General features: G+C 43.6%; 1 protein-coding gene across 1 annotated transcript; it reads left to right on the forward strand.

The window, feature by feature from the left end:
- The first annotated feature begins 514 nt into the window (after positions 1 to 514).
- On the forward strand, positions 515 to 23,641 carry LOC126402619 (mediator of RNA polymerase II transcription subunit 13-like). Its single transcript, XM_050064761.1, has 30 exons — positions 515 to 1,393; positions 2,115 to 2,349; positions 3,477 to 3,645; positions 6,039 to 6,184; positions 6,708 to 6,905; positions 7,699 to 7,893; positions 8,010 to 8,166; positions 8,264 to 8,371; positions 8,468 to 9,184; positions 9,295 to 9,511; positions 10,636 to 10,663; positions 10,776 to 10,897; positions 11,059 to 11,149; positions 11,232 to 11,428; positions 11,519 to 11,718; positions 13,078 to 13,967; positions 14,088 to 14,255; positions 14,377 to 14,600; positions 14,725 to 14,920; positions 15,015 to 15,393; positions 17,349 to 17,565; positions 18,749 to 18,940; positions 19,070 to 19,293; positions 19,414 to 19,556; positions 19,650 to 19,808; positions 19,909 to 20,091; positions 21,069 to 21,214; positions 21,613 to 21,777; positions 22,485 to 22,585; positions 22,677 to 23,641. Exons 1-30 carry the CDS (start codon positions 1,328 to 1,330, stop codon positions 22,807 to 22,809), a joined length of 6,366 nt encoding a protein of 2,121 aa, XP_049920718.1. The 5' UTR covers positions 515 to 1,327; the 3' UTR covers positions 22,810 to 23,641.
- The last annotated feature ends 473 nt before the right edge of the window (positions 23,642 to 24,114 follow it).

Below are 24,114 nucleotides of genomic sequence, written 5' to 3' on the forward strand. Positions count from 1 at the left end.
CAAAACTGTTCACTACAAAAAGCTCCTTGTAGCAGTGTCGTGCAGCGGATTGCAGAAGTAGTTCATGCACACTGCAGCTGAGATTCATATGATCAACCTATTAGCCTAATAAATACCGCTGGGATCAATGACGTCCCCATCTTTGTCTGCAAAACTTGACCTAAATAACTTAATATCTGCAGCATAATTCAATGCACAAGCAAAAAAAGGCTCAGCCAGGCGATATAATTTACCTCTTATTGATATTTATAATTATGCATATTAGTGCAAAAACACAAATTCCACCACTTAATGAATATTAAAATGATATATCTCAGTTTGACATAGCAGTCACATGCAGCAGATGTTGCACAGTGAAACATGTTTAGTAACAGACATCACTGAGGAGTGACCACTGACTGTATGACAGATGCACTGGAGCTCTCATCTTGTAAACTGTGAAGTCATGGAGCTACTTGAAGACGGATGACGCCCCCATTACCACAAATTGGCCAATAGGAGTTGAGAGGCAGAGTTGTCCTCCTGGCCGCCATTAAAGAATTCAATCCATGAACTGAAATAATGGAAATCTGCAGGACCTATGGATCAGGCAGAGGAAAGTAGCCGATGAGTAGTGTCGCCAGTTTGGCATTTTATCCGTTTTAAGAGTAGTTGTACTATGACGGAGCACTGTGATGGTTTTAGCGAAAAGGAGGGCGGTGTAGCTAATTGTTTTATTTAGCTAGCAAGCTAGCGCTGGAGCTCTGGTATGTTAGCTTTTGTGCTAGTAGGCTAGGAGAGATCAGGGGGAGGGGAGAGTTCCTTTGCTTTGAAATTGTTTCAGATCAGCTAGCTGGCATTAGCATTAGCACAGCAGGGACTAAGCTTTTGGGGTGAAGTTTTTTTTTAGTTTTCGAGCTCGTATTTTTTTATTGCGCATCTAACTTTTCTCGTGTTTGATTTAACGTTAGTCTGTCCGGGTCATGTTAACGTTGACTGTTTGACGTTGAGGTAATGTAGCAAGCAAGCTTTGCGGCTAACGAGATCAGACAATACATTTCAAATAGGATTGATGAATCGAATAGCTAGAAGCTTACAGTTGACGCTATCTGGCTGCCTGTCTAACGTTAGCTTAGCCACCGGGCTAGTGGTGGCTAGCGCCGGTTAGAAGTTGTCTGGTTGAGTAGCGGTAACGTTAGCCGTAGCTGTAGCTAGCAAGTTGGTCAGCGCTTTAACGGGGACAACTACAACTGAGCACCGCTTCGCCAGCGAGTTAACTACATCAGCTATTGCCCCCCGACGGTGATTGAGACAATGGACTTTAACGTTACAACCACTTAGTGAAAGGATGAGTTCGTGCTTTGTACCAAACGGGGCCAGTTTGGAGGACTGCCACTCCAACCTCTTCTGCCTGGTAAGACTCTCTATGCTCTCTGCGCTAGCTAGCGTTAGCTGTGGTGCTGAGAGGCCAGAAAGCCATTTTGGCTAATCAGGCAACAAGCTCTGTAACGTCAGTTGCAGACTGGCGTGAAGGCATCGGGCCTGCAACTTGCAAATCGTGATCCAGCTAACTTTCATAGTAGACAGCACATACTGCAGAGTAACTATATTAAAGAGTTGCTCTTGAATAGTGTGTTTACACTGCACTGGTTACAGAAATACACAACTAGCATTACATTAGTTATATGATCATACCAACAGGTAAATTATTAAAACCTGTCAAAACATTTTATTTTACTTTACTTAAAGTGACGCTGAAATATCACAATATACATGTTGGGAGATAACCCACATTATTACTGTTATAAATAAGACAAGCTTATCTGATTTTAGACTGGCTTGCAGTGGTGTGCCACTAGTTGTTAATAACTGCTGAGTAAATGGCTGTGTGACAGTTATGTTTTCAGGAATGACTCTGCTGTCACATGTTCAAATATTGCAAAACTTCACAAGACATCAGCAAGTCTCAGATTCCAAGTAATTCATTCAAAGCACTTTTCAGTATGACAGCACTCTGTAGCTTCTCATCCCCATGTGTGTGTGTGTAAGATAAGAAACATGCACGTACACTCACAACTGATGATTGGCTTCATGATGTGCAGCTATACTCACTTTGTTCTTCTCTTTCTTCCCAGGCTGATTTGACTGGAATAAAATGGCGGCGTTTTGTGTGGCAAGGACCCACCTCTTCGCCCATCCTTTTCCCCGTGACCGAGGAGGACCCTATCTTGTGTAGTTTCAGCCGATGCTTGGCGGCAGATGTGCTGAGCGTGTGGAGAAGGCACCACACCCCTGGGCGCAGAGAGCTCTGGCTTTTCTGGTGGGGGGATGACCCCAGTTTCGCCGAGCTTATCCACAATGAGCTCTCGAGTAAGTGCATGCAACATCTCCATGTTCATCAGAAGTGCGTACACTGAAAATATATTTAGTTCCCCAGTGTAAATAGCAACAATATTTGTGTATTTACATACAATCTAAGCAGTTAAGTGCTTGGAAATTGGCACCACTATAAGAAAAACTAAAATTCAAGAGTGTAGCAGTTGTTGCTATTTACAGAACTTTCTAAAGCTGCAGGCAAAATTGGTCCTGTTTTTTGGAGACGCTGCTCACGTTGAAACATGCTCAGTGTTTGACGACGATGCCAACCTTTCTAATCTGCGGCGGCGGAGTTGAATGTTAATGATACAAAGTCTGATGATAATAAGTTGTGATAGCCAAACTGATTTGTGGCTAACCAGTCTTTTAAAGTCTCTAAAGCCTTGTGGAATCCACTGGCTCTCAGCCACAGAGGTATTGGCTTGTGCGGTATCATAAGAGCAAGGTTTTGTGCATCAGAGTCACTTGACACAGTCTTGATTTTTGGATGAAGGGCTTGTTCCAGCTTTGTTGAATCTTCATATCTGCGTAACAGCTCCCCTTGGGGGCTGCCACACTGACCAGGTATTCTGTCCCCTGTCTCAAGGAGGGTCAGGTGTAACTGGAAAGCAACACAGATTTGGCATTACAGAGACAGACAGAGCAGCATTTTCACAGATGAACTGCAGCTTTAATTTGGACTTGGGAACTTACGTTTAATAATCGTTATGAAGTATGGCTCTTGAAACATTGTTGATCAGAGTAGAAGTCAGATGGGTGGGTTTAATTTCTTTTCACAATAAGGTTTCACTTTGTATGAACAAAAAAGTAAATTTTCTGTCACACAAGTCGTTCATGTTAACACTGAAGGGGCTGTATTCTTTTATTTTGGATCATGTTACTGTATAATATCCAGTAAAATGAACTTTGAAATGTTTTTCATATGATCAAATTCAGGTATTACTTACTCACGCTTCAGGTTTTACTGTGGTCAGTTGTTTACAACTCGAACTAACTCCCCCTCTGTTGGTCAGACATATTTACCGCACCACCATTTACAATTAACAAGAGGCTGTTTTCTTTGTCAGTCAGAAAAGATGTTTGTTCAAAGTATCCAATTTAATGTATCTGCCTTTTTCCAGGTGAGGAGGACGGTGAGTGGGAGAGTGGCCTGTCCTACGAGTGTCGAACGCTCCTGTTCAAAGCCATCCACAACCTGTTGGAGCGGTGTCTCATGAACCGCGGCTTTGTTCGTATCGGCAAGTGGTTTGTTAAGCCATACCAGAAGGAGGAGAAGACCATTAATAAGAGGTATGTCCCGCTTCCTAATAGCAGACAACGGAGTTATATGACATGCCGTAAATTGTCAAATTGCAGCCCAGACTCAACTGTCGGGTCACAAGTTATAGCTGGGGCTGCGTTCTGTTTGAAACAGTGGGAACTGCCTGCATCTCTGCCTGTTGTGTTGGTGCAAAAATAAGGTTATGCCATACTTGTCTATCTGTTGAAATAATGTTCTCACTCACTGATTGAATTGAATCCTGACTGATTCTACTGTTGTCATTGTTAAGCTGCAATTAATAGATCTCAATTTTAATATGAACTTGCTGACATTATTTTAAGGAGGTGAAAAAATTGTTGAAAGTTAGAAAACCTATTCAGAAGTCAGAAAAGAGGTCAGCTGAGTTAGTGACAGCAGTGTCGTTGCTGTTAACACATGTAGCAATAGCAAAGGTCCTTTTCCACCTACATCATAAAAGTCCGGCTTACATGTACCGTACACTTTGTTCATTACACAAAAGAAGCAGCACAAATGCTAATGATAAACATGATGTCATGAATTGTTGTTGTGCTGAAGGGCTGAGCAAGACCTAGTGTTTGGTATCGGAGTATTAGTAAAGATGCAGCATGTGGGGGTTGGCTGTTACAGTTGTCTTTGTGAAGTGTGACTTCATTTGTTTGGCACAGTGTTTGCATGCACTTTTTTATGTTTGTTCAAGACACGTTAAAGATAAATGAGTGTGTACGTGCACGTGCTGCAGTTTGGAGAGCCTCACTGGGCAGATGTCTTCAATGAGAGTTGTGCTTTAAACTTCCCATAACAATTCCTGGCCTCTGACAGCTTCTAATTGTTAAAATTCCCTTTTGGGATTCAACTGGAGAGATGGTGCTCGCAGCTGTATTGTTCCAACTCTGTGGTTATAAGCTGATAGCTGTTTAAGGGAATGAGACATCATCTTCTTATAAGAGAAATGGCTTGAACAAATACACACACAGGGCTTTCCTTAAGCAGTGTAACCATGACACTAGACTGTTGACTGCATATCTGCTGCTCTGATTAACTTCTATACGATTGAGTACACGCTGGGTGCTCTGAGGTCAGTTGTAACTCATATTATTAAAGCGTGTACAGCTTGATTCGTGTTGCTTTGAGTCAGCAGGAACATTTGTATTCCTGGAATTAAATCAGATGTAATAATGATTTTGATGGAGTATGACAGGATTATTACAGTTTTCTAATTACATCATCAGCCTGACACATTTTCCGGCTAGTTTCATCCAGCATGTTGCATAATTTCTATATCAGTTTAGACTTTCCTAAGGTAATGGTAGAACACTTCAGAGGAATGTATAATATCCTCACTTTTCCCAGCTGCGAGGTAAAACTGGTCTGTGTTGTTGTAGAAATACAAGCTTTAGCAGCACATACATAACTGGTTCAGAGTATGGTTCTGCACAAGTGTATGTCTTTACCTCCTGCACATAAGGGTGGTGACATAGATTTAGCGTCCCCCTTGCACTTGAATGAGGGGGCTGGTGTATCCTGGAGTTCCCTGACAAGCTAATTTGAGCCTCTGTTTTTTTGGCTGTGTAGATCCAAACTGACTTGTGTTTGATGCACAGCCCTTTGGCTCACTTCCCCCTGGCAGCTTTGTCAATGAGAGTTTTAGCAGCTATATAAAAGAGCTGTTGGTATAGAACAGGAGGCAGTCTCCTGCTCGCTGGTGTTTAGCTTCTGTTTCTACATAAAGATGTCTAAAAGTGTGTGTTGAGGCAGCACCTCTAACAGAAGAGTCTGGCAGTCTCGCTGTCGCCTGCCCTCTCTGGCTGGTAAACAGGGCAGTCTTTGGAAAATGCTGAGTGTGCACTGTGGTTTTACAGCAACCGTGTCAACAAGTACTATTTTAGTGCATTTAGCCGCCTGGCCTTCCAGAAGTAGTCAGAAAATAAATATGAATATTGTTTTAACATTTCAGGACTATAATAATCTCCCATGCTTATTTTTGACTCATATTTTAGCCTGTGCATTGCGATAAAGTTTGATAAAGTGTGTTAGAGCCGACTGTGTGTTACGTGCAGATTGAAAGCATGAGCAAGCCTTATGGGAGCAACAGTTGTCGCCTGAAAACATGATATGGATCAAAGTGCCCAGCCAAATATGCAAGGAATTGTACTCCTCGCAGCTTCTTTACCTTTTTCACTCCTCCCTTGAGTCATTCTTTCACAATGAGTGATGGAGAGTACAGTAACCTCAATAACCTGTAGGGGTTTACATTAGCTTTTTAGTGCCGACTGCAAAGTGGAGCTTTAGTCAGGTGTGTTTCAACTTAGTGGTGTGGTTATGCCTGGGGACAAATCTCTCTAAACACTACAATGCATCTGCTTTTTTTTTTTTTATTTTAAATCTTTGACTCACCCTGCAGCGAGCACCTGTCTTGTGCATTCACCTTCTTCGTGCACGGCGACAGCAACGTGTGCACGAGTGTGGAGATCGCTCAACATCAGCCTCTACAGCGACTGAGTGAGGAGCATCTCAGCCTCGCCCAGCAGAGCTCCAGCCCTTTGCAAGGTAGAAACTTATGCAATGTGCACAATGTTAAAGAAAAATTTTATGTATATGAAAGAAAGAAATATGCTTTATTTGTCAATCAACACAAGACATTTGAAATTTATTTTTTCACATCCTACTTCTAGATAATACACAACCCACACACACAAACTAGTTATTTATCCTACATAAATATAGTGACTAGGGTTGCACAATTAATTAAATCTAAATCACAGTACGGCCAACTGCAATATTGTAGGAGCTGTAATTTTTTGAAAAAGATAAAACGTCTCACAGCATGACATTATACATGTAGCTTTGTGGTGCTATAGAGATGCCTCAGCCTACAAATCATATTTCAGTCATCAGGGAATGTGCCTGTTTGGTACAGGCACCAGCAATTCCTTTTTCTCATTGGGATGAAATGAAAAAAATCCATTCCCACTAAAACTGCAACTCATATCGCAATCACAATATCTGTGAAAACAATTGCAGTATGATATTTGTCGTGCAGCCCTAATTGTGCCTCCTCTCTGCCCTCCAGTCATCCTGAGCCCATACGGCTTGAACGGGACCCTCACTGGTCAGGCTTTTAAAATGTCAGACCACCCCACTCAGAAGCTCATCGAAGAGTGGAGGCAGTTTTATCCCATCAGCCCAAATCCCAAGGAGGTCCAGGAAGACAAGATGGAGGACACGGACTGGGAGGACGACTCTCTGGCAGCTGTGGAGGTCCTCGTTGGTAAGACATTATAATGTTTAAATAAGAGGTTGAGTGTTCTTGTGCTGAAGTCTGAGTTGGGTCTGAGTTGCACAGACAGGGTAGGAAAGTTTGAACGGTTTGAGAAGCTGATTTTGGTAATTTCATGGGAATTGCTGACAAATGATGTATAGTATCTTACAAAGGGCTGCCCCCTTGAAAGTCAGAAGTTCAGATCATCGCTCTGCAATTTCTCACTTGACACAGATTCTTCAGTATACATCTGGGGACACTCTGGTCCTCAGATTTAGCTGCAGAGTGAGCAATTGCTCCTCGCTGTCACACTGCTCTTGGGTACAGAAAGCTGTGGTTCAGACCCCAGGGTGAGTCTGTGTGAGATGGGACAGCTGCCCAGAGGAAGAAAGTTATTGCCCGGTCAGGCTCAGAGATAAGGTTATCATTTGCCTTCTGTTTAGAAGTAGTTCAGTACAGCTCACCGCAACTTAATACAGTACAGTCTCTGGCTCTTTGTGATATCTCATGTCGGCAAAAAATTATGTGGTTAGCACAGTATATATTAGCTCAGAGGACTAACTTGGCTTGTTTACATTACGTGAACTTTGCTGTCCCACTGAACCTCTTCAAACTCGCAAACTGGAATGTTAATGAAAAAAAGTGGGCGAATAGTCGAATGTTTTTATTTAACAGCCAAATTCGATTGGACTGACTTAATTCTTAGTCAGGGACTCACTGTTGCCCCCCTCAGCTGACCATGCCTGTTTGATTCTAAGCGATATTATTTTGAAATAAACAAAATGTGTTTGTTTGCTTGCAGCGGGAGTGAGGATGGTTTACCCTTCCTGCCTGGTGCTTCTCCCCCTGTCGGACCTCCCTGCTGTGGTCCCTCAGGGCTCAGCCAACACCTCAGGAAGCCTGTGTGGTGCTCAGCAGGGCCAGGCTGCTCACAGAGATCCTGCCATGTCCTCCGTCACTCTGACTCCTCCAACATCACCAGAGGAGGCTCAGACTGGTAAGACATGGAGTTGCATAATGACCAGAATTGAACACATTTACCAGCCTTTATTTCTGAGAGGCTCTGCATAATAACAGTATTGCACTTGCATTTTCTTTTGTCTTCCCTCATAGATTATCAGCCTGCCCAGAGGTGGCTCAAGTTGTCCTCTGCATCAGATGGCTACAGCTCTAACAACACTCTTCACGGGGGTAAAATCCCTCGCAGGCTGGCCAGCCAGATGGTGGAGTCTGTGTGGCAGGAGTATAACATTAACCGTACAGGGAACAAGTATGTTTAGTGTCATCTCTTCCTCAAAATTTGCATTGCCAGTCAAAGATGTGCCTCCATGCGGACTGATTAAATGTCAATCTGCTCTTTTTATTAGGAGGAAGTTTACTACCTTGACCAATGGGACCTGTGAGGAGGAGGCGGACAAAACTGGACTTTGGGATTTTGTGGAGTGTACTCACAGGCCACATTGCAGCTGCTCGAGGTATGATAAATGGAATACATTCACAAGTGACTGTAGATTTCTATTCACATTTTTAAAACAATATCTTGAAAGAATCATTTGTGTTTTTCCACACAGACATAAGAATCAGAAACAGCGATCCAGCAGCACCTCAGGACACCCACCCTCATCAGGCCAACCTGCGCAGCCGGCCCCCAAACACAAGCTGGGCGAGAAGCTGGAAAAGGGGGAGAAGCAGCAGAAGAGGCCGCAAACGCCTTTTCACCACCGCAACTCTGTGAGCGAGGAGCAGTCCCTGGAGCCACAGACCCAGAGGCTCTGTTTAAGATCACAGGAGGAGGGCTCGTATCCCAGCCTGCACCATGTGGACACAGTGCCCTCCAAAGCCCCCACGTTGCACACACACGGCCCCCCCACAGACCTCGTCGGATCTCCGCCTCCCCCTCCCCTCAGCCCACATCCCTGCGATCATGTAGAGGGCGACATGACTCCAGGTGGCATAAAAAACTCGTCTACGCCCATTCACCAACCGTTCTACCCGCCGTCGGTCGAGCCCTGTCTGCTGCCACAGAAGGGCTCATCTGAGGAGCCTCAGCTGGAGAACATGCCTATGCCTCTGCCCTTCCCCACCGCCTACAGTGAAACCTTAGAACCCACCATCTTCGTGGGTTCAGCCATCAACCCCAATGAAGACTCCACCCACAACCCTTGGAAGTATTTTAACCTGCCCAGGAAGAAGGCTTCCAACTTTGCGACGCCCTTGCTACCTGTGGATAAAATACGAGAAGATTCTGGGGGAGGTGGCGGAACAGAAAGTGTAGTGTCTGTCACTGAGTAAGTGTCGAATCACTCATCCTCAGCCGCATGAAAACAAATGTAACTGTTATCTTAAACAGCACGTCTGCATCTGTCTGAGCATCTCCACACTATTTCTTTTTTCTCAGGTTGATGTCAGGCTCCACACAGCCCCTCAAGGTGTCCCAGGAGCTGGTGAAGACCTACGCTCAGCGGAGAAACAGCCATCTCGCCTCCGCCACAGGAGATGGAGAACACAGCGAGGAGCCAGACCCTTACGCCTTCGTAGAGGGAGACGAGGAGTTCAGCTTCACCGAGAAGAAGGACAAGCCTGGATCTGAGAGAGAGGGCAACAAGAAACACAAGGTGGGTCGAGATCACGGTATATCACAGGAAGTCATGCTAAAATCTGCTTCTGTTTCCTGGGCAAAGACAGACTGGAACCTGAGATTTTCCATTTATATGTGCTTGTATGAAAAAGTTAATTGGACTTTATTAGTGTATTGGCACTGACCAGAATGTGTTGTATCAAAAGTCAGATGGTGCCGGTCAGATGGTCTTGTTTACATACTCCTGCAAATATTTACTGAGATTATAGTTTAGCCAGTTTCAGACTTTTTCTTCAGCTACATTTCTCGTAAAGCTGCTCTTTTGGACAGCATTTAACATTTAAGAAATTTGGCTTCTTTTGTCAATAGAAAAAGAAAACAGTTTTGTAGAATAGGAATCTTTATATTCCTCAAACTATTGAGATACTGACTCTCTGAATATCTGTAGTATCTCACTAGTACTGAAAGGATTTCCAGTCACTTCCCAGCTGCACCAGGATATTTCTTGGAGATAACAAAATCCAGGTTTGCATGCAGCGTAGCGGTTACACAGACAGAAAAAAACAAACCCAACCCGAATCCGAGACAGTTATAACCGAGCCTGGCCTGACCCCGACAGACTTTATGATTTTTAAGTCCAAATCCGACCCGAGCCCAACGCAGTTTGTTACCTGATATAGATATTGTTATCATGGTTACAGCTTGTCTGTTTACCGTGATCACACATGAACAGTGTGTAAATGAGAAAGCACAGCAGCACACACACTCAATTGGAGCGGAGCCTGTGTTGCGTTCAGCATTGTCATGTAAATAACAAATTCCAGCATTTGAATAGACCATAGCACAACACAGCTGCGTGTCAAGTGGGCCGAACCCGAGCAAAATGTCTGATTTGTTATCCGAACCCAACCCGACCCGTCAGGTCCCGTCAGGCTCGGGTCGGGTATCCACACTCACTGGTCACTAGATGATCGAGTTTTTCTTGTGAACAAACGAATGTGTTATGTCATCACTTTAAGAATAAGCTTGATATCCAGAGACTTGTATGTAAGTACAATAGGTGCAGTTTCCCCAATACATTTACTTTGTATGAAATGATTTAATATGGTCGTCCCAGAACATTACAATAATTCCTATGATCGTTTTCCTTTTTTCACCCAGGTGGACGAAGGAAGTGGAACAGCAGACGGTAAGAATGTCTTCCATACATTTGGCCCCTAGGTTTGACATTTAATTAAATTTAATATTTGGAGTTTGGCATCTTATTCAAGGTCTCCTCTCCAATTTGTTTTGCGGTGCAGATGGTCAGGGTCCGTCGGGCAGTAAACCTTCAGCCTCCACCAGCCTTATCCATGAGAACGACTTGGCTGTGTCCTACAGCGACCTGGATAAAATCTTCAATTCGGATGAAGATGAGCTAGCGGTAAGAGCTTCAATGTATTAAATGAACATGTTAGCGCCAAAGTACTTCTTACTGAAGTGTTCTGAAATGTTCAGACACTGCTGCTGATGTTGGCGTGTAAAGCCTGTTGAAACATGAAAATGGAAGATGTATTGAGTGTATAGTTTTCCCTGTTCACACAGCCTGGATCCAAAAGAGCAGGAGTTGGTACAGAGGACAAGTTTGGCTGTAAAGACACCAAAGCAACCGCATTGGATCCCCTGTCTTGCATAAGTAAGGACACTGAGCTTCAGGTAATCATTGTAGCTCTTACACACGTTCTTTCAAGAGAAGTAATCACGTCTTATTTCTGTAGGCTCAGCAGACCTGCACCAGATGTTTCCCACCCCGCCCTCCCTGGAGCAGCAGGGTTACTCTCCTATGAACTCGGGCAGTAAGGATAGCCTGGAAGCAGGGGCAGGCCTCACCCTGTTGGATGGCAGCCAGCTGAACAGCCACTTCAAGATGGAGGTGGAGGAGGGATTCTGCAGCCCAAAGCCATCAGAAATAAAGGTATGTCATGTCACACACCTGCCAAGTATGAAGCTAGTGGAATAATTAGCTATGTCAGTGCTCTTTACCTTTTTCCTCTCTCTCTTTTAGGACTTCTCCTTCGTATACAAGCCTGAGGCATGCCAGTTGTTAATTGGCTGTTCAATGTACGCACCCCTGAAGATGCTACCCAGCCAGTGTCTGCTGCCTGTCAAACTGCCAGAAGACTGTGTGTACACGCCCAGCTGGACCATGGGCAAAATGGAGCTGATACCCCCGGTGACAAATGTCAACCTCCTCACCAAAGACAGGTTAGTGTGTGTAGCATTAGCAGTGCTGTCAGAGACGTGGGGAAGGGGACCATTTGGGGATGAGCCCATAACTAAATTTATTGCAAGCACCACTTTATAGATGCATCTTTTCTTTCTGTTAATTAACATGTATATTGTTTGACAACAACATATTAACATACATATTCCTATAACAGCAACTAGGTTTGAAACTTCATGCTGTGATGGTACAGAGAATTTAGCCACAAATGTTAACATGGCATTCAGTTGCAGATGCAGCAGAGATCTACGGATGCACATTAAATTATGTAAAATAACCAGTGGCTTTGAGTTGCTAGACAGACAAGAAAAAAGGATATTTAGCTTGTACCTTTGGAACCTTCGGGCATGGTACCTAGACCCTAGGTCTGTTGAGCGTTTCCACCGCAAACAGTACTGTTAAATGTGGGCGACGTTGTTGTCACTCACTGCTCCGTCCAGCACTCACTGTATTTCCTTACTTCAAGTGACAAAGATGAAAGTCTGCGCCTCCTTATTTTCAGAACAAAATAAAACAGGCTGCAGTTAGAGTTTCTCTCCATGGGGTATTTAAAAATAGTGGGTTTGTGCATTTAGTCCTTCTCAGGCAAGCTCGGGGGTTTAGTGTAAAAGAGGCATGGCATGTAATAGAATAGTGTCTGCCTCTGCTGTGACATGTAACACAAGCCTCTGCAGCGCTTTATAAACAATAACAATGACATAGTGTGGCAGGGCAGTAACATCATTTACTGTCTTTGTTATATGGCAGCTGATATTGTCATATGCTTGGAGAGTGAGGAGCTCCTGAACCTCATTGGTTTCCCCGATTGTGGACATTTTCTGCCATTGTCTTTTTTTTTTTTTTCTTCTTTTTTTTTTTTCTGCCATTGTCTTTTTTTTTTTTTTCTTCTTTTTTTTTTTGGAGTTAGCTGCTGACTTCCACCAGCTGCTTTTTAAATCTCCCAGCGATGGGTTGAATTTATAACACAAAATCAAAACGTCCCATCCGTCCCATCCATGGTCTCGTCCTGCTGGCTGTCCCCTTTACACAGATGTCGATTCAGCACTGTTACTACCGTCCACAGCTAGCTTAAAGGCGAGGCAACTCTGTCCCTCAATTCTGCAATCAGCTTTTTATAAAGAATGGCGATGCGGAACAATGGTGCAAAATTCCTGCCTTAAACAGGCTGTAAAAGGGGCTTCAGTCTGTTAGATGATGAGATGAGATGTTCAGTTGAGATGTTTAATGTTAACAAGCCATTACAAATCATACTGAATATTGGCCAAAATCTTAAATCCAGTTTAAAAAACTGATATATCTGAAAAATAGCATTTTAATGGTTGCATATTTTTCTGTTACAGTAACGTCCCCAGTGTGGAGCCAGACTACAGCCAGACCTACACCCCTCAGACCCACACGCCCTTCATGTCCAGCAGTGCTCCTCCAAGCAACAGTGGCACGGGCATCCTGCCCTCCCCAGCCACGCCACGGTTCTCCGTACCCACGCCTCGCACACCTCGGACTCCACGGACTCCCCGCGGCCCGTCGAGTGTCCAAGGCTCGCTCAAGTACGACAACTCTGACCTTTACTCCCCTGCCTCCACTGCCTCCACCTGTCGACCACTCAGCTCCGTTGAGCCGGCTACCGTACCTTCCATCCCCGAGGCTCACAGTCTCTACGTCACCCTCATTCTCTCCGAGTCAGTCATGAACCTCTTCAAGGACTGCAACTTTGACAGTTGCTGCGTGTGTGTCTGCAACATGAACATCAGAGGAGCAGATGTAGGCGTGTACCTCAAGGACAACGGCGAGGCCCAGTACCCCTGCACTTGTGGCTTCAGCGCCGTCACCAACCGACGCTTTGGCCAGTCAGCCGGGCTGTTTTTGGAGGACGAGCTGGACGTGGTGGTACGGGGCTCAGACGCCAGTCGGGACACTGAGCGGTGTTTCGAAGAGCTGAGAGCTTCCACAGCGCACAAGGCCGGCAGCTTGACGGAGAAACCTCCAGATGAGCTAATCCTGTTGCTGCAGGACCAGTGCACCAACCCATTCGCCCCGATGGCAGGCGTGGAGTACCCCAAGCAGGGCTCAGCACCCAGTTCATTTCTGAGGGTGGAGGAGAGAGACTGTTATAATGACTGCTACATGGCACTGGAGCACGGCAGGCAGTTCATGGACAATATGTCAGGAGGCAAAGTAGATGAAACACTAGTGAAAAGCACCTGTCTTCATCAGTGGCCAAAATGCAAATGTATGTAAATTTCTGTCACCATTTGTTCCTATTACAAGCTTATTTCCTCCATATTTAAAAAATTCCCAGCCTCAAATGTGGTTAAGTTAAGACTTCTTGTCTTTGTTTTTCCTCTTGTAGCAGCAGATATGAGCAAGCTTTTCTCTCAGGATGTCCTGCGGGTGTTGTTGTCCCTGCAGCCTGTGCTGCAGGACACCATTCAGAAGAAGAGGAGTGTGCGCTCCTGGGGCGTTCAAGGACCGCTCACTTGGCAACAGTTCCACAAAATGGCTGGGAGGGGATCATATGGTATGTGGAGAGTGCTTGTACCTCCAACAGATTTAGAGATCTATTTTTGGAATTTTGTGATGGTTGATCATGTGACTGTTGCAAAAGACAAAGCTGAACCTTTGTCCTCGTTTCACTCCAGGTACAGATGAGTCTCCTGAGCCTCTGCCCATCCCCACCTTTCTGGTTGGCTATGAGTATGATTTTGTGGTGCTGTCTCCTTTTGGGTTGCCCTACTGGGAGAAGCTTCTCCTGGATCCTTTTGGTTCCCAGAGAGATGTGGGATATGTCGTCATCTGCCCAGAAAATGAAGCTCTGCTACGCGGAGCAAAGACGTTCTTCAAAGATCTTAGTGCTATGTATGAGGTACGCACCTGGCAGGATCAAACCCTTCTTCCTTGTACTGACATGCCCCACAAAAACAGTTTCATGTTCTCATGAAATGATTCACACTGTTTTATTTTCACATTGACTCCCTTTTTGTCAACAGGCATGCCAGCTTGGGCAACACAGGCCCATCTGTAAGAGTCACCCAGAGGGCGTATTGAAGGTCGGCACCACAGAAGGCAGAAACATGACAGAGCAGCCCCTTAGCGACTGGTTCCTTAAGATGGCTGCCAGAGAGGGAAACAATGAAGCCTTTAATAAGCTCAAACTCTTTGCTCAAGTGTGCCGCTATGATCTAGGTAACATCTATTATGTTTAAAAAATCCAAATCTGATAAGGTTACATGGTTTGTAAAATGATAACAGATTATTTTTCTCTTGTCACATCTTTCAGCTCCCTACCTGTCAGAACAGTCTTTGGATGGCTCTCTACTCTCCCAGCGCAGCGCTGTCGTGGCCTCTTCCTCCTCCCAGACCTCCAGCTCTTCCAGCACCTCCTCAGGACCCCAGAGCACCAACACTACCAGCTCCAGCACCAGCTCTGCCCAGCCTGTCCAGGTCAACAGCACCCCTCCCTCCTCCTCCTCAGGCTCCCAGACTATCGGGGGAATGGCCTCAGCCAAGCCAAGCTCCTACTCGCCGTTTGGGACGGCAGGCTTGCAGGGCAGCACGTCCCAGAATGGACCCCAGTCAAACCCACAGGGTGCGGGAGGGCTGGCAGAAAACGGACCCTCAGCCAACCAGCAGCAAGGGCCCACTGAGACGCCAGAGAGGTACGTTACCACATAATAACAACGTTGCAAAGTGCTTCACAATAAAAACAACGACAAAGCTACAAATCATGTTAAAGATATAACAGGATAACACAGTATAAATAACAGTAAATACTGTGAGTTGAGAAAAAGCCAAACTATAAAAATGAGTTTAAGAAGAGATTAATAAAAGGTCCAGATGGCAAAAGCTCATCGAGATTTTGGAACCATTATTGGAGCCTTGCTGGAGGATCATAAGCAACGATCAGGCTCATGGGGAGTGAGCAGATCATAGATATGAGTAGAAACCTGACTATTCAAGGCTTTAAATCAAGCAGTATAATCTTAAAATTAATTCTAAAACTCACAGTAACCAGTGAAGGGCTGCAGGGCTCAGTGTGTTGTTGTTATTGATGGTTGTTGCCACTCCTGGCAAGCATGTTTAAGATGATGTAACAGTTGTTACTGACAAAGCTGTAGCTCCTTTAACCATTAGAGAAATTTAGTTTATGGGTATTCTCTTATTTTACTCATGAAACGTTGAACATCTCAGTAATTTTTAGAGATGTACCGATACCACTTTTTCCTTCCTGACACCGATTCCGATCCCTGAACCTTATGTATCTGCCGATACCGAGTACCAATCCGATACCAGCGCGTAAAATAAAAATGGATGGGATATGAATTGTTGTATGTCTCAACTCCTAAAACTCTGTAAAATATTAAGAAATAAATACATAATAGTAGAATGAATGCCATAAAACCTTTTTTTTTTATTATTATTATCCAGTGTTGACACAGATCAAGACACAGGTTAAAGTGCAGCCACACAATTTGGTAAAAAAGACATTTTGAAGGCTACAGTAGAATGCTTTTTAAACTCTGCCCCGTTTCGTTTGCGTGTAGCGTGCGTATGCGTAATGACGTGAGGCATCACGTGGTATCGGATTGGTCATAGGCTGTACTAGCCGATAACCCGATACCGCATTTTAGGCAGTATCAGAGGCATTTCCGATACTGGTATCGGTATCGGTACAACTCTAGTAATTTTGTAATAATTTAGTCAAACCAAGCTGAACCAGAGCTGGCAGGCACATTCTCATTCAGTGGACTCATAACATTAAAAGTATGCTATCTCAATTTTTATCTTTTGAAGCTGTGACAGACACTGCAGTCTAGCAAACTGTTATGCATGCATGTCATCCAGTGTCACATGTCTACAGGGCTGCAACTAATCAGGATTAATCTGTTTGATTAATCTGTTTTTTTTCTCGATTAATTGATGTTATTTTGTCTTTAAAATGCAAGACAATGATGAAAAATGTTGGTCAGTGTTTCCCAAAGTCCAGGATGACATCCTCAGATTGTCTTGTTTTGTCCACAACCCAAAGATTTCAGTTTACTGTCATAGAGGAGTAGAGAAAACCAAAAAAAAATCACTTTTAACAATCTGTCATCAGAGAATTTTTTTTTTTTAATATTCAAAAGGATTATTAAATTAGTTGCTGATTAATTGAATAGTCAACAGCTAATCAATTACTCATTGCAGCTTTTCATGTTTACATACAGAACATAATGTATTGCAACAGAGCACTGTCTGTATGTTGTGGAGTTGAGGTGGTGCTGTGAGACATCAGACACTTACTTACAAAACTGACCTGTCAACAACCCCTTTTTTTTTTTCTTTTTTTTTTTAAAGTAACCGATACAGTTATGTCTTGTGTAGATTATTTTAAACTCCTCTGCATGTCTGCTGTGAGTGAAGACACTACACTGTGTATTGTGTAATCAAGCACAGGTGACACTGAAAGGACAATGTGACATAGACTTTTGTCACTTAATTCTTTTCATATTTTGTCATAAAATTGTTTCTAAACACACATTTTAGTTTTTTTTGCCAACACACACACCGCTGCTCCTCCTCCTTTTCTGTTGGTCATATAGTCATACTAATTATGTGTCATTTTTGTCAACAGCACAATGGAGAGAGACAAAGTTGGGAAGCCAACAGACGGAGAGTCCCACGCTGTGTCTTACCCACCTGCCATCGTGGTGTATATCATCGACCCCTTCAGCTACGAAGACGCAGACAGAGAGGTCCACTCCAGCGCATACACACTGGGCCTGCTGCGCTGCTACATAGAGATGCTCCAGTTCCTACCTGCTCGCATCAGAAACGCTGTCTCAGTACAGGTACGGACCAGCATCACAGTCTCAGTGTTTGATGTCATAATTGAGTGCATCACAGTATTACTAGATGGACATGTTAAGATCACACAGTTAGTTATCTTTCTCAGAGGAATCTGCTGATGAGCTGTGATTGATGTGATCAATGGTTTAACTAAGTTGCTCCCATTTGTCAGTCGAGTCACAACAGAGCAGGTTACCAGCAGGCACAGAGGGAGGTGAGAAGGAGTAGGGGACTCATTAACAGACACTAATAGAGGTGGTAACTGCCACACCTGTGATACAGTGACACAAGATTGCATCAACATGCCAGAGGGGATTTTGAAACACCAGAGGTGTGAATGTGCTAATGGTTTCAGTATTAGTCTTTAGTGTTGCAGGGGTAGAACAGAGCGGTGTGTCACTGCCTGTTTTCAGATGAAGTGTCAGAATATGATAGGTATTAAATAATTGATATTGATTTCACCTGAAACTGGCAAAACATATAATATATATAATAATATAATACATACAATAATACCCAGTTATCACAACATACATGTGACACCTCTGATGTCCTTTGTTTTAAGCATTGCTCCAGTTAGAACGGTTTCCTCTCTGTGCACCCTCCGTGCTTTTCCCACTAAGTATTAATAAGCCAGTTTGCAGGTTAGATCATTTAGCGATTCACAATATGGTGGTACATGTGCTGCACTGTTGTTAATTATGTCCCCTCTGTAAAGGGCAGTTTATTCATGAATAACAAAACACAAAAATGTAACTGCTTGGATGAAGCCAAACATCCTCATTGAACCCAGACTAACAAATACAAAACACTGGAACATGAAGTTATGTTTTCACAAACCATTGCCATTTTGCATTTTATTCTGAGTTTAATAAAGAACTGTTTCTACTAGTGCCAGTTAGTTACTTTGCAAGAATGACTGGGTATTGCTTTGTACATGACAAAAGGTTAAGGTATACCTCATTGATGCCACCCAGAATTTTTCCAAAGCAAACTAACCACTACGACTGGAAACATAAATGTTAGCAAAGAGCAATCAGTGATGTTTACAAACCGGATGACATACAAAAATCCTGACTGAAAACAGAACACATTCAAAAGTTAGTTAAACTAGAGCAGAAAAGCAAAAGAAAAGTGTTATCACAACTCTGTCTAAAGTATCACTGTTGTTTCCTTTTTTGTCAGATTGTTCCCTGCCAGTATCTGCTGCAGCCGGTGCGCAGCGGAGAGCGTCACCTCTACGGCCAGCACCTCAAGTCGCTGGCCTTCTCAGTTTTCACTCAGTGTCGTCGGCCTCTGCCCAACTCCACCAACTTCAAGGCTCTCACAGGCTTTGGCCCTGGTCTTGCCATCGACATGGCACTCAAGAACCCTGAGGTAACTGCCACTCTGGCTGCATATCTGAAACTGGTGTGGCTTCTGGTGAAGGAAGCCAGCCCACACAGAGTCTGGCACTGTGTCATCTGTTGTCTGGCTTTTAAACTAACAAGTTTTCCCTCTTTGCAGAGGCCTGAGTGTTTGCGTCTGTACACGCCGCCCTTCATTCTGGCTCCGGTGAAAGACAAGCAGACGGAGCTCGGGGAGACGTTTGGCGAGGCCTCCCAGAAGTACAACGTCCTGTTTGTCGGATACTGTCTGTCCCATGACCAGCGCTGGCTGCTGGCCTCCTGCACAGACCAGCACGGAGAACTGCTGGAGACCTGTATCATTAGTATTGATGTACCCAACAGGTACGTGTACTCAAGTACAGAAAAAAACACATGCATCAGTGGTATAGGATCAATAGTTTAGTTATAGATTAGATCATGTGTGTGTGTGTATTTAAAGTACATGTGTTGTGTCTGTTACAGGGCTCGCAGGAAAAAGGGCTCAGCCAGGCGAGTGGGTTTGCAGAAGCTGTGGGAGTGGTGTCTCGGCTTGGTGCAGGTGACGTCACTGCCGTGGAGAGTGGTCATCGGGCGGCTTGGTAGAATGGGTCACGGCGAGCTGAGAGGTACACACACACACCCGCAGCGTCAAGAGAACATGTAGGTTATTTACATACACGAACACATACTAATGAGCTCTTATCTCGTCCCTGTTTCAGACTGGAGTATCCTGCTGAGCAGGAGGAACTTGCAGTCTCTCAGCAAACGTCTGAAGGAGACATGTCGGCTGTGTGGCATCTCTGCTGCTGACACTCCTAGCATCCTTAGCGCCTGTCTGGTTGCCATGGAGCCCCAGGGTTCCTTTGTCATCATGCCAGGTAAGAAAAAAAACAGAGTAAATATGGTTTATGGTACGTGGCAAAGCTTGAGAACCCACAGACTTGACTTCAACTCTGATGATCCGTCTCGTCTCTGCAGATTCGGTATCAACAGGTTCAGTGTTCGGTCGCAGCACCACACTCAACATGCAGACGTCGCAGCTGAGCACTCCTCAGGACACATCCTGCACACACATCCTGGTGTTTCCCACCTCAGCCATGGTGCAGGTCAACACTAACACTTCAGAGCCCATTGACATCAACTTCAATCCCATAAATCCTGGTACGTTCCCGTAGCTGACAGCGCCTCATCAGAAATGCATCACTTTGTCTTCTTGCTTGTCATCAAGAGATGCTCAATCATGAATATGGCATAATGTTTAAAGGAATGCTTCACCACCCCAGATGACCATATTGTTTATCAGTTACTCACCCTGTGTTTCGTTGAATTATGAAGAAAACTTTTCTCGCATGCCTCAGTTGAATGAAGAATCCAAAAACTGGGAAAATTCTTGATAAGTTGAATTTATAGGTGACATGTTTAAAAATAGCAAAACTATATAAAAACATCTGTTTGTAAAGTCTCGCACAACTCGTGCAGTATAATCCAAGTCTCATTTATCCAGTCATAGGCTCATCACTTCCCAAACAGACAGCTCAGTCTGACAGGGAACTGAACAGAAAGTGAAATTTTCTAATCTATGCTCTTTTTAAAGCCAGACCCCCTTGAGAAAAGCGGTAATTTTACCTCGCTGAACACGGGAGCTGGCGGTCTACCACCGATCAGTTAGCTAGTTTATGTGACTGTGTGACTGTGGTGTTGAGCTTGAATTCACCAAAGTCACACAGTAACACTATCTAACTAACTGATGGAAGCTGCGGTGGACCAGCAGCTCCCATGTACAGCGAGGTAAAATAACTGTTTTTGTCAATAGAGTCTGGCTTTGAAGAGAATATAGATGCTTCACTTTCCTTTCAGTTCCCAACAGAAAGAGCTGTCAGTTTGCGAAGCACTGAGAATACAACTCTATAAATGACACTTAGATAATACAAATGTTAAATCTTTGACTTCAATTCTTCAAGAATTTTCTTCTTTTTCTATTCTTCACTATGAAGGCATGCAAGGAAAAAAAGTTGTCTTTATGAATTTAACGTTACATAAGTTAATGATATACAAATGGTCATCTGAGAGGTAAAGTATCCATTTAAGTTGAACCACAAACAAACGCTGAGCTCTTTGCATGTTGTTATTCTCTGCAGATGGATCTGATGGAATGGGCATCTTTGACCTGTTTGACAACGACATGGTAGATCCAGACCTCATCAACATCCTGCCCAACTCCCCCACAACTTCGCCTGTTCACTCTCCAGGCTCCCACTACCACCAGGGGGGAGATGGAAGCAAGGTCTGTCACCCTTTAATAACTTCACAATAAAACAGAAGTCAGTTTTAAGTGTTTATTACAGACCATAAAGATTATTTACCTGCAAGCCTGCTATGATGAAGAAGCGAGACACGTGTCAGTGTTTATACAGTTTTGTCTCGTCAGTTCTGTAGATTTTTTTAACCCTCACAGATAAAGAAGTACAGTTTATAGTCAAAATGTATTGTCTTTATTCTTCCATCACCTACTGAGATAAATGATATGCTCAAATAACGAGCTACCTGCCCTGAGCTCACTATATCATAACCTCACAGTGACTCTCAGTTTTAGGAACGTGGCCAGAAAGAGAAAATCTCCATCTCATATTATAGAAAATTAATATTGCTCTGGTCATTAACTTCATCAATGTTGTCTTGCAGGGTCAGAGTGCAGACCGTATGGAGTCCCACGAGGAGGCTCTGAACATCCTGCAGCAGCCGATGGCTCTGGGCTACTTCGTCTCCACAGCCAAGGCTGGACCACTGCCTGACTGGTTCTGGTCAGCCTGCCCTCAAGCCCAGAACCAGTGCCCACTCTTCCTCAAGGTACAGCCGCACTAGAAACTTTGAAGTCAGTCACATCTAAGTAGAGCTACAACTACACTTACGTTCACCATAGATTCATTGGCTGATTGTTTCTGTTTTACACTTTCCTAAAGCCAAATGTGACATCATAAAGGCTCAGTGTGTAGGATTAAGGGGGATATATTTGCAGAAATGGAACATAATATAATATGAACTTTATCTTAAATGTATTATCACCTGAAAATAAGGAGTGTTGTGTTTTCTTTTCCTTAGAATGAGCTGTATATATCTACATAGGGAGCAGGTTTTTTGTCCATGAGCTGTTATTTGTAACGTGAAAGTGCTTTATTCAGTGTTTGTACTAGTTTAAATCAGGGGGTCTGTTTGTTTTGGAGAAGAAGAGATCATTTGGATAAGTTGGCTCCTGGTAAAAACCTCCTGAACAATGAACACTGTGGGAATCTTAGCACACAGGAGAAGTTTCAGCTGGTTGCAGTCTGCAATTCTCAGTTCTAGATGCCCCAAATTCCACACGCCGCTTCTTTAAAATGTCCAAAACCCAAACATATTTTCTCTTGACAAGCAGGAAGCAGAGAATCTTTGGTATTTTTGCTTGACATGTGATTATTAAAATCTTTATTAAATAATTTAAATACTGTCTGTATCTCTGAAAAGCGCAAGTAGATCTAAATACTTGGAATTAATTTGTCCTGTATCGTTTTTGCCAGGCCTCTCTGCACCTGCACGTGTCTTCTGTCCAATCAGACGAGCTTCTGCACAGTAAACACTCCCATCCCCTGGACTCCAACCACACCTCTGATGTGCTCAGGTAGGCTGCTCAGATCAGAAGAGTCTGTACAGTTATAGGAACTGATGTTGGATGTGTAATAACATTGCTGTTTCTGCCCTCTACATGATAGATTTGTTCTAGAGCAATACAACGCCCTCTCCTGGTTGACATGCGACCCTGCAACCCAGGACCGACGCTCCTGTCTGCCCGTTCACTTTGTGGTGCTCACCCAGATGTACAACTTTATCATGAACATGCTCTGAACTCTTTAACGGGATCAAACTGCTGAGGTTCGATTGGATGGCTTGCTTAGTCAAATCATGGATTTCCTACTACGAAGTATCGTCGACACTCAAAGGACCTCACACTCCATCAGGGCAAATGTGGAGGAAGCATCTCTCCTCCTCTTCCCCGGTGTATCTCACACAACACTGGCTGACTGACTGACTGACTTCAAGTTTCCAATCAATCAATCAATCAATCAATCAGATGCCAAGAATCCATTTTAGCATTTTGGAAGATCAAGGGACGTTTCATAAAGGAGAATAAATTGTCTTTTTAATGACTGTAGATTGCAATCTATGAAATTTTATCTTAATGAAATGCCTGCATATATTATTTATTGTAAGTTTTTAAATGTGGAATTTTTAATGCTTAATAACTTTTATATATTACAAATCCTAGAGGGTGTGTACATCTCACTGTAAAGGAATTGGTTTAAAAAGTGTAATTTTCTCAATTACAACATGGAAAAACCTGTTCAAGTGAATTTGCTGTAGATTGCTTTTAGAATATTATTTTTTCAAAGGGTACAGACCTTTTTATTGCCATGCTGTAAAAATGAAGTAAAAGCTGGCCTGGGCATTTGTGTCCCACCCAATGAGTGGATGAGACTTACCTCTCTGTCTGCTTTGGCTCCAGAGTCTCTCGCACAGTAACTCAATGAGCTCTGAAGAGAAATTAAAAGGTACATTGTCAGATTATATATTTTATATAACAGATTTAGGTAATTGTGTGTGTATATGTGTACATATAATTGTGTGCCGCTACTGATGGTGCAGCTTCTGTTTTAGGAATAAAGTGCGTCTACCTTAACCTCTCTGCTCTTGTTGACTTGTATTTGACATGTGAACAGCTTTGGGTTTATAAATATTTCCCCCTTTTTAAATGTCTACTGTGTAGGATTTAGTGGCATCCAGTGGTGAGGTTGCAACATTGCAACCCACTGAAACTTCTCTTGTGTGCCAAGTCTGTAGAAGAACTATGGTGGCTGATGCGAATGGCCCTAGAACCAGTGTTTGATTTTTCCGTGGAAGAGGATTCACTCCATATGTAGCTATACCAGCTCATTCCGAGGCAAAGAAAATGCAGTTCTCATTTTCGGGTCATTATAAATAAATGAAACATGGTTATAAATATTCAATTTCTGACAATAAATCCTACTTGATCTCACACACTGGACCTTTAAAAGAACACTCAAGGAATTCAGTATTGCACTTCCATAAAGAGATTTAAGTGAGTGATCAAAATCAACAAAGGAAAGAACAAGATATCCTAAATTTTATGGT

Source organism: Epinephelus moara, chromosome 2 (assembly GCF_006386435.1).
Source record: "Epinephelus moara isolate mb chromosome 2, YSFRI_EMoa_1.0, whole genome shotgun sequence".
In the NCBI taxonomy this organism is placed as follows: domain Eukaryota; kingdom Metazoa; phylum Chordata; class Actinopteri; order Perciformes; family Serranidae; genus Epinephelus; species Epinephelus moara.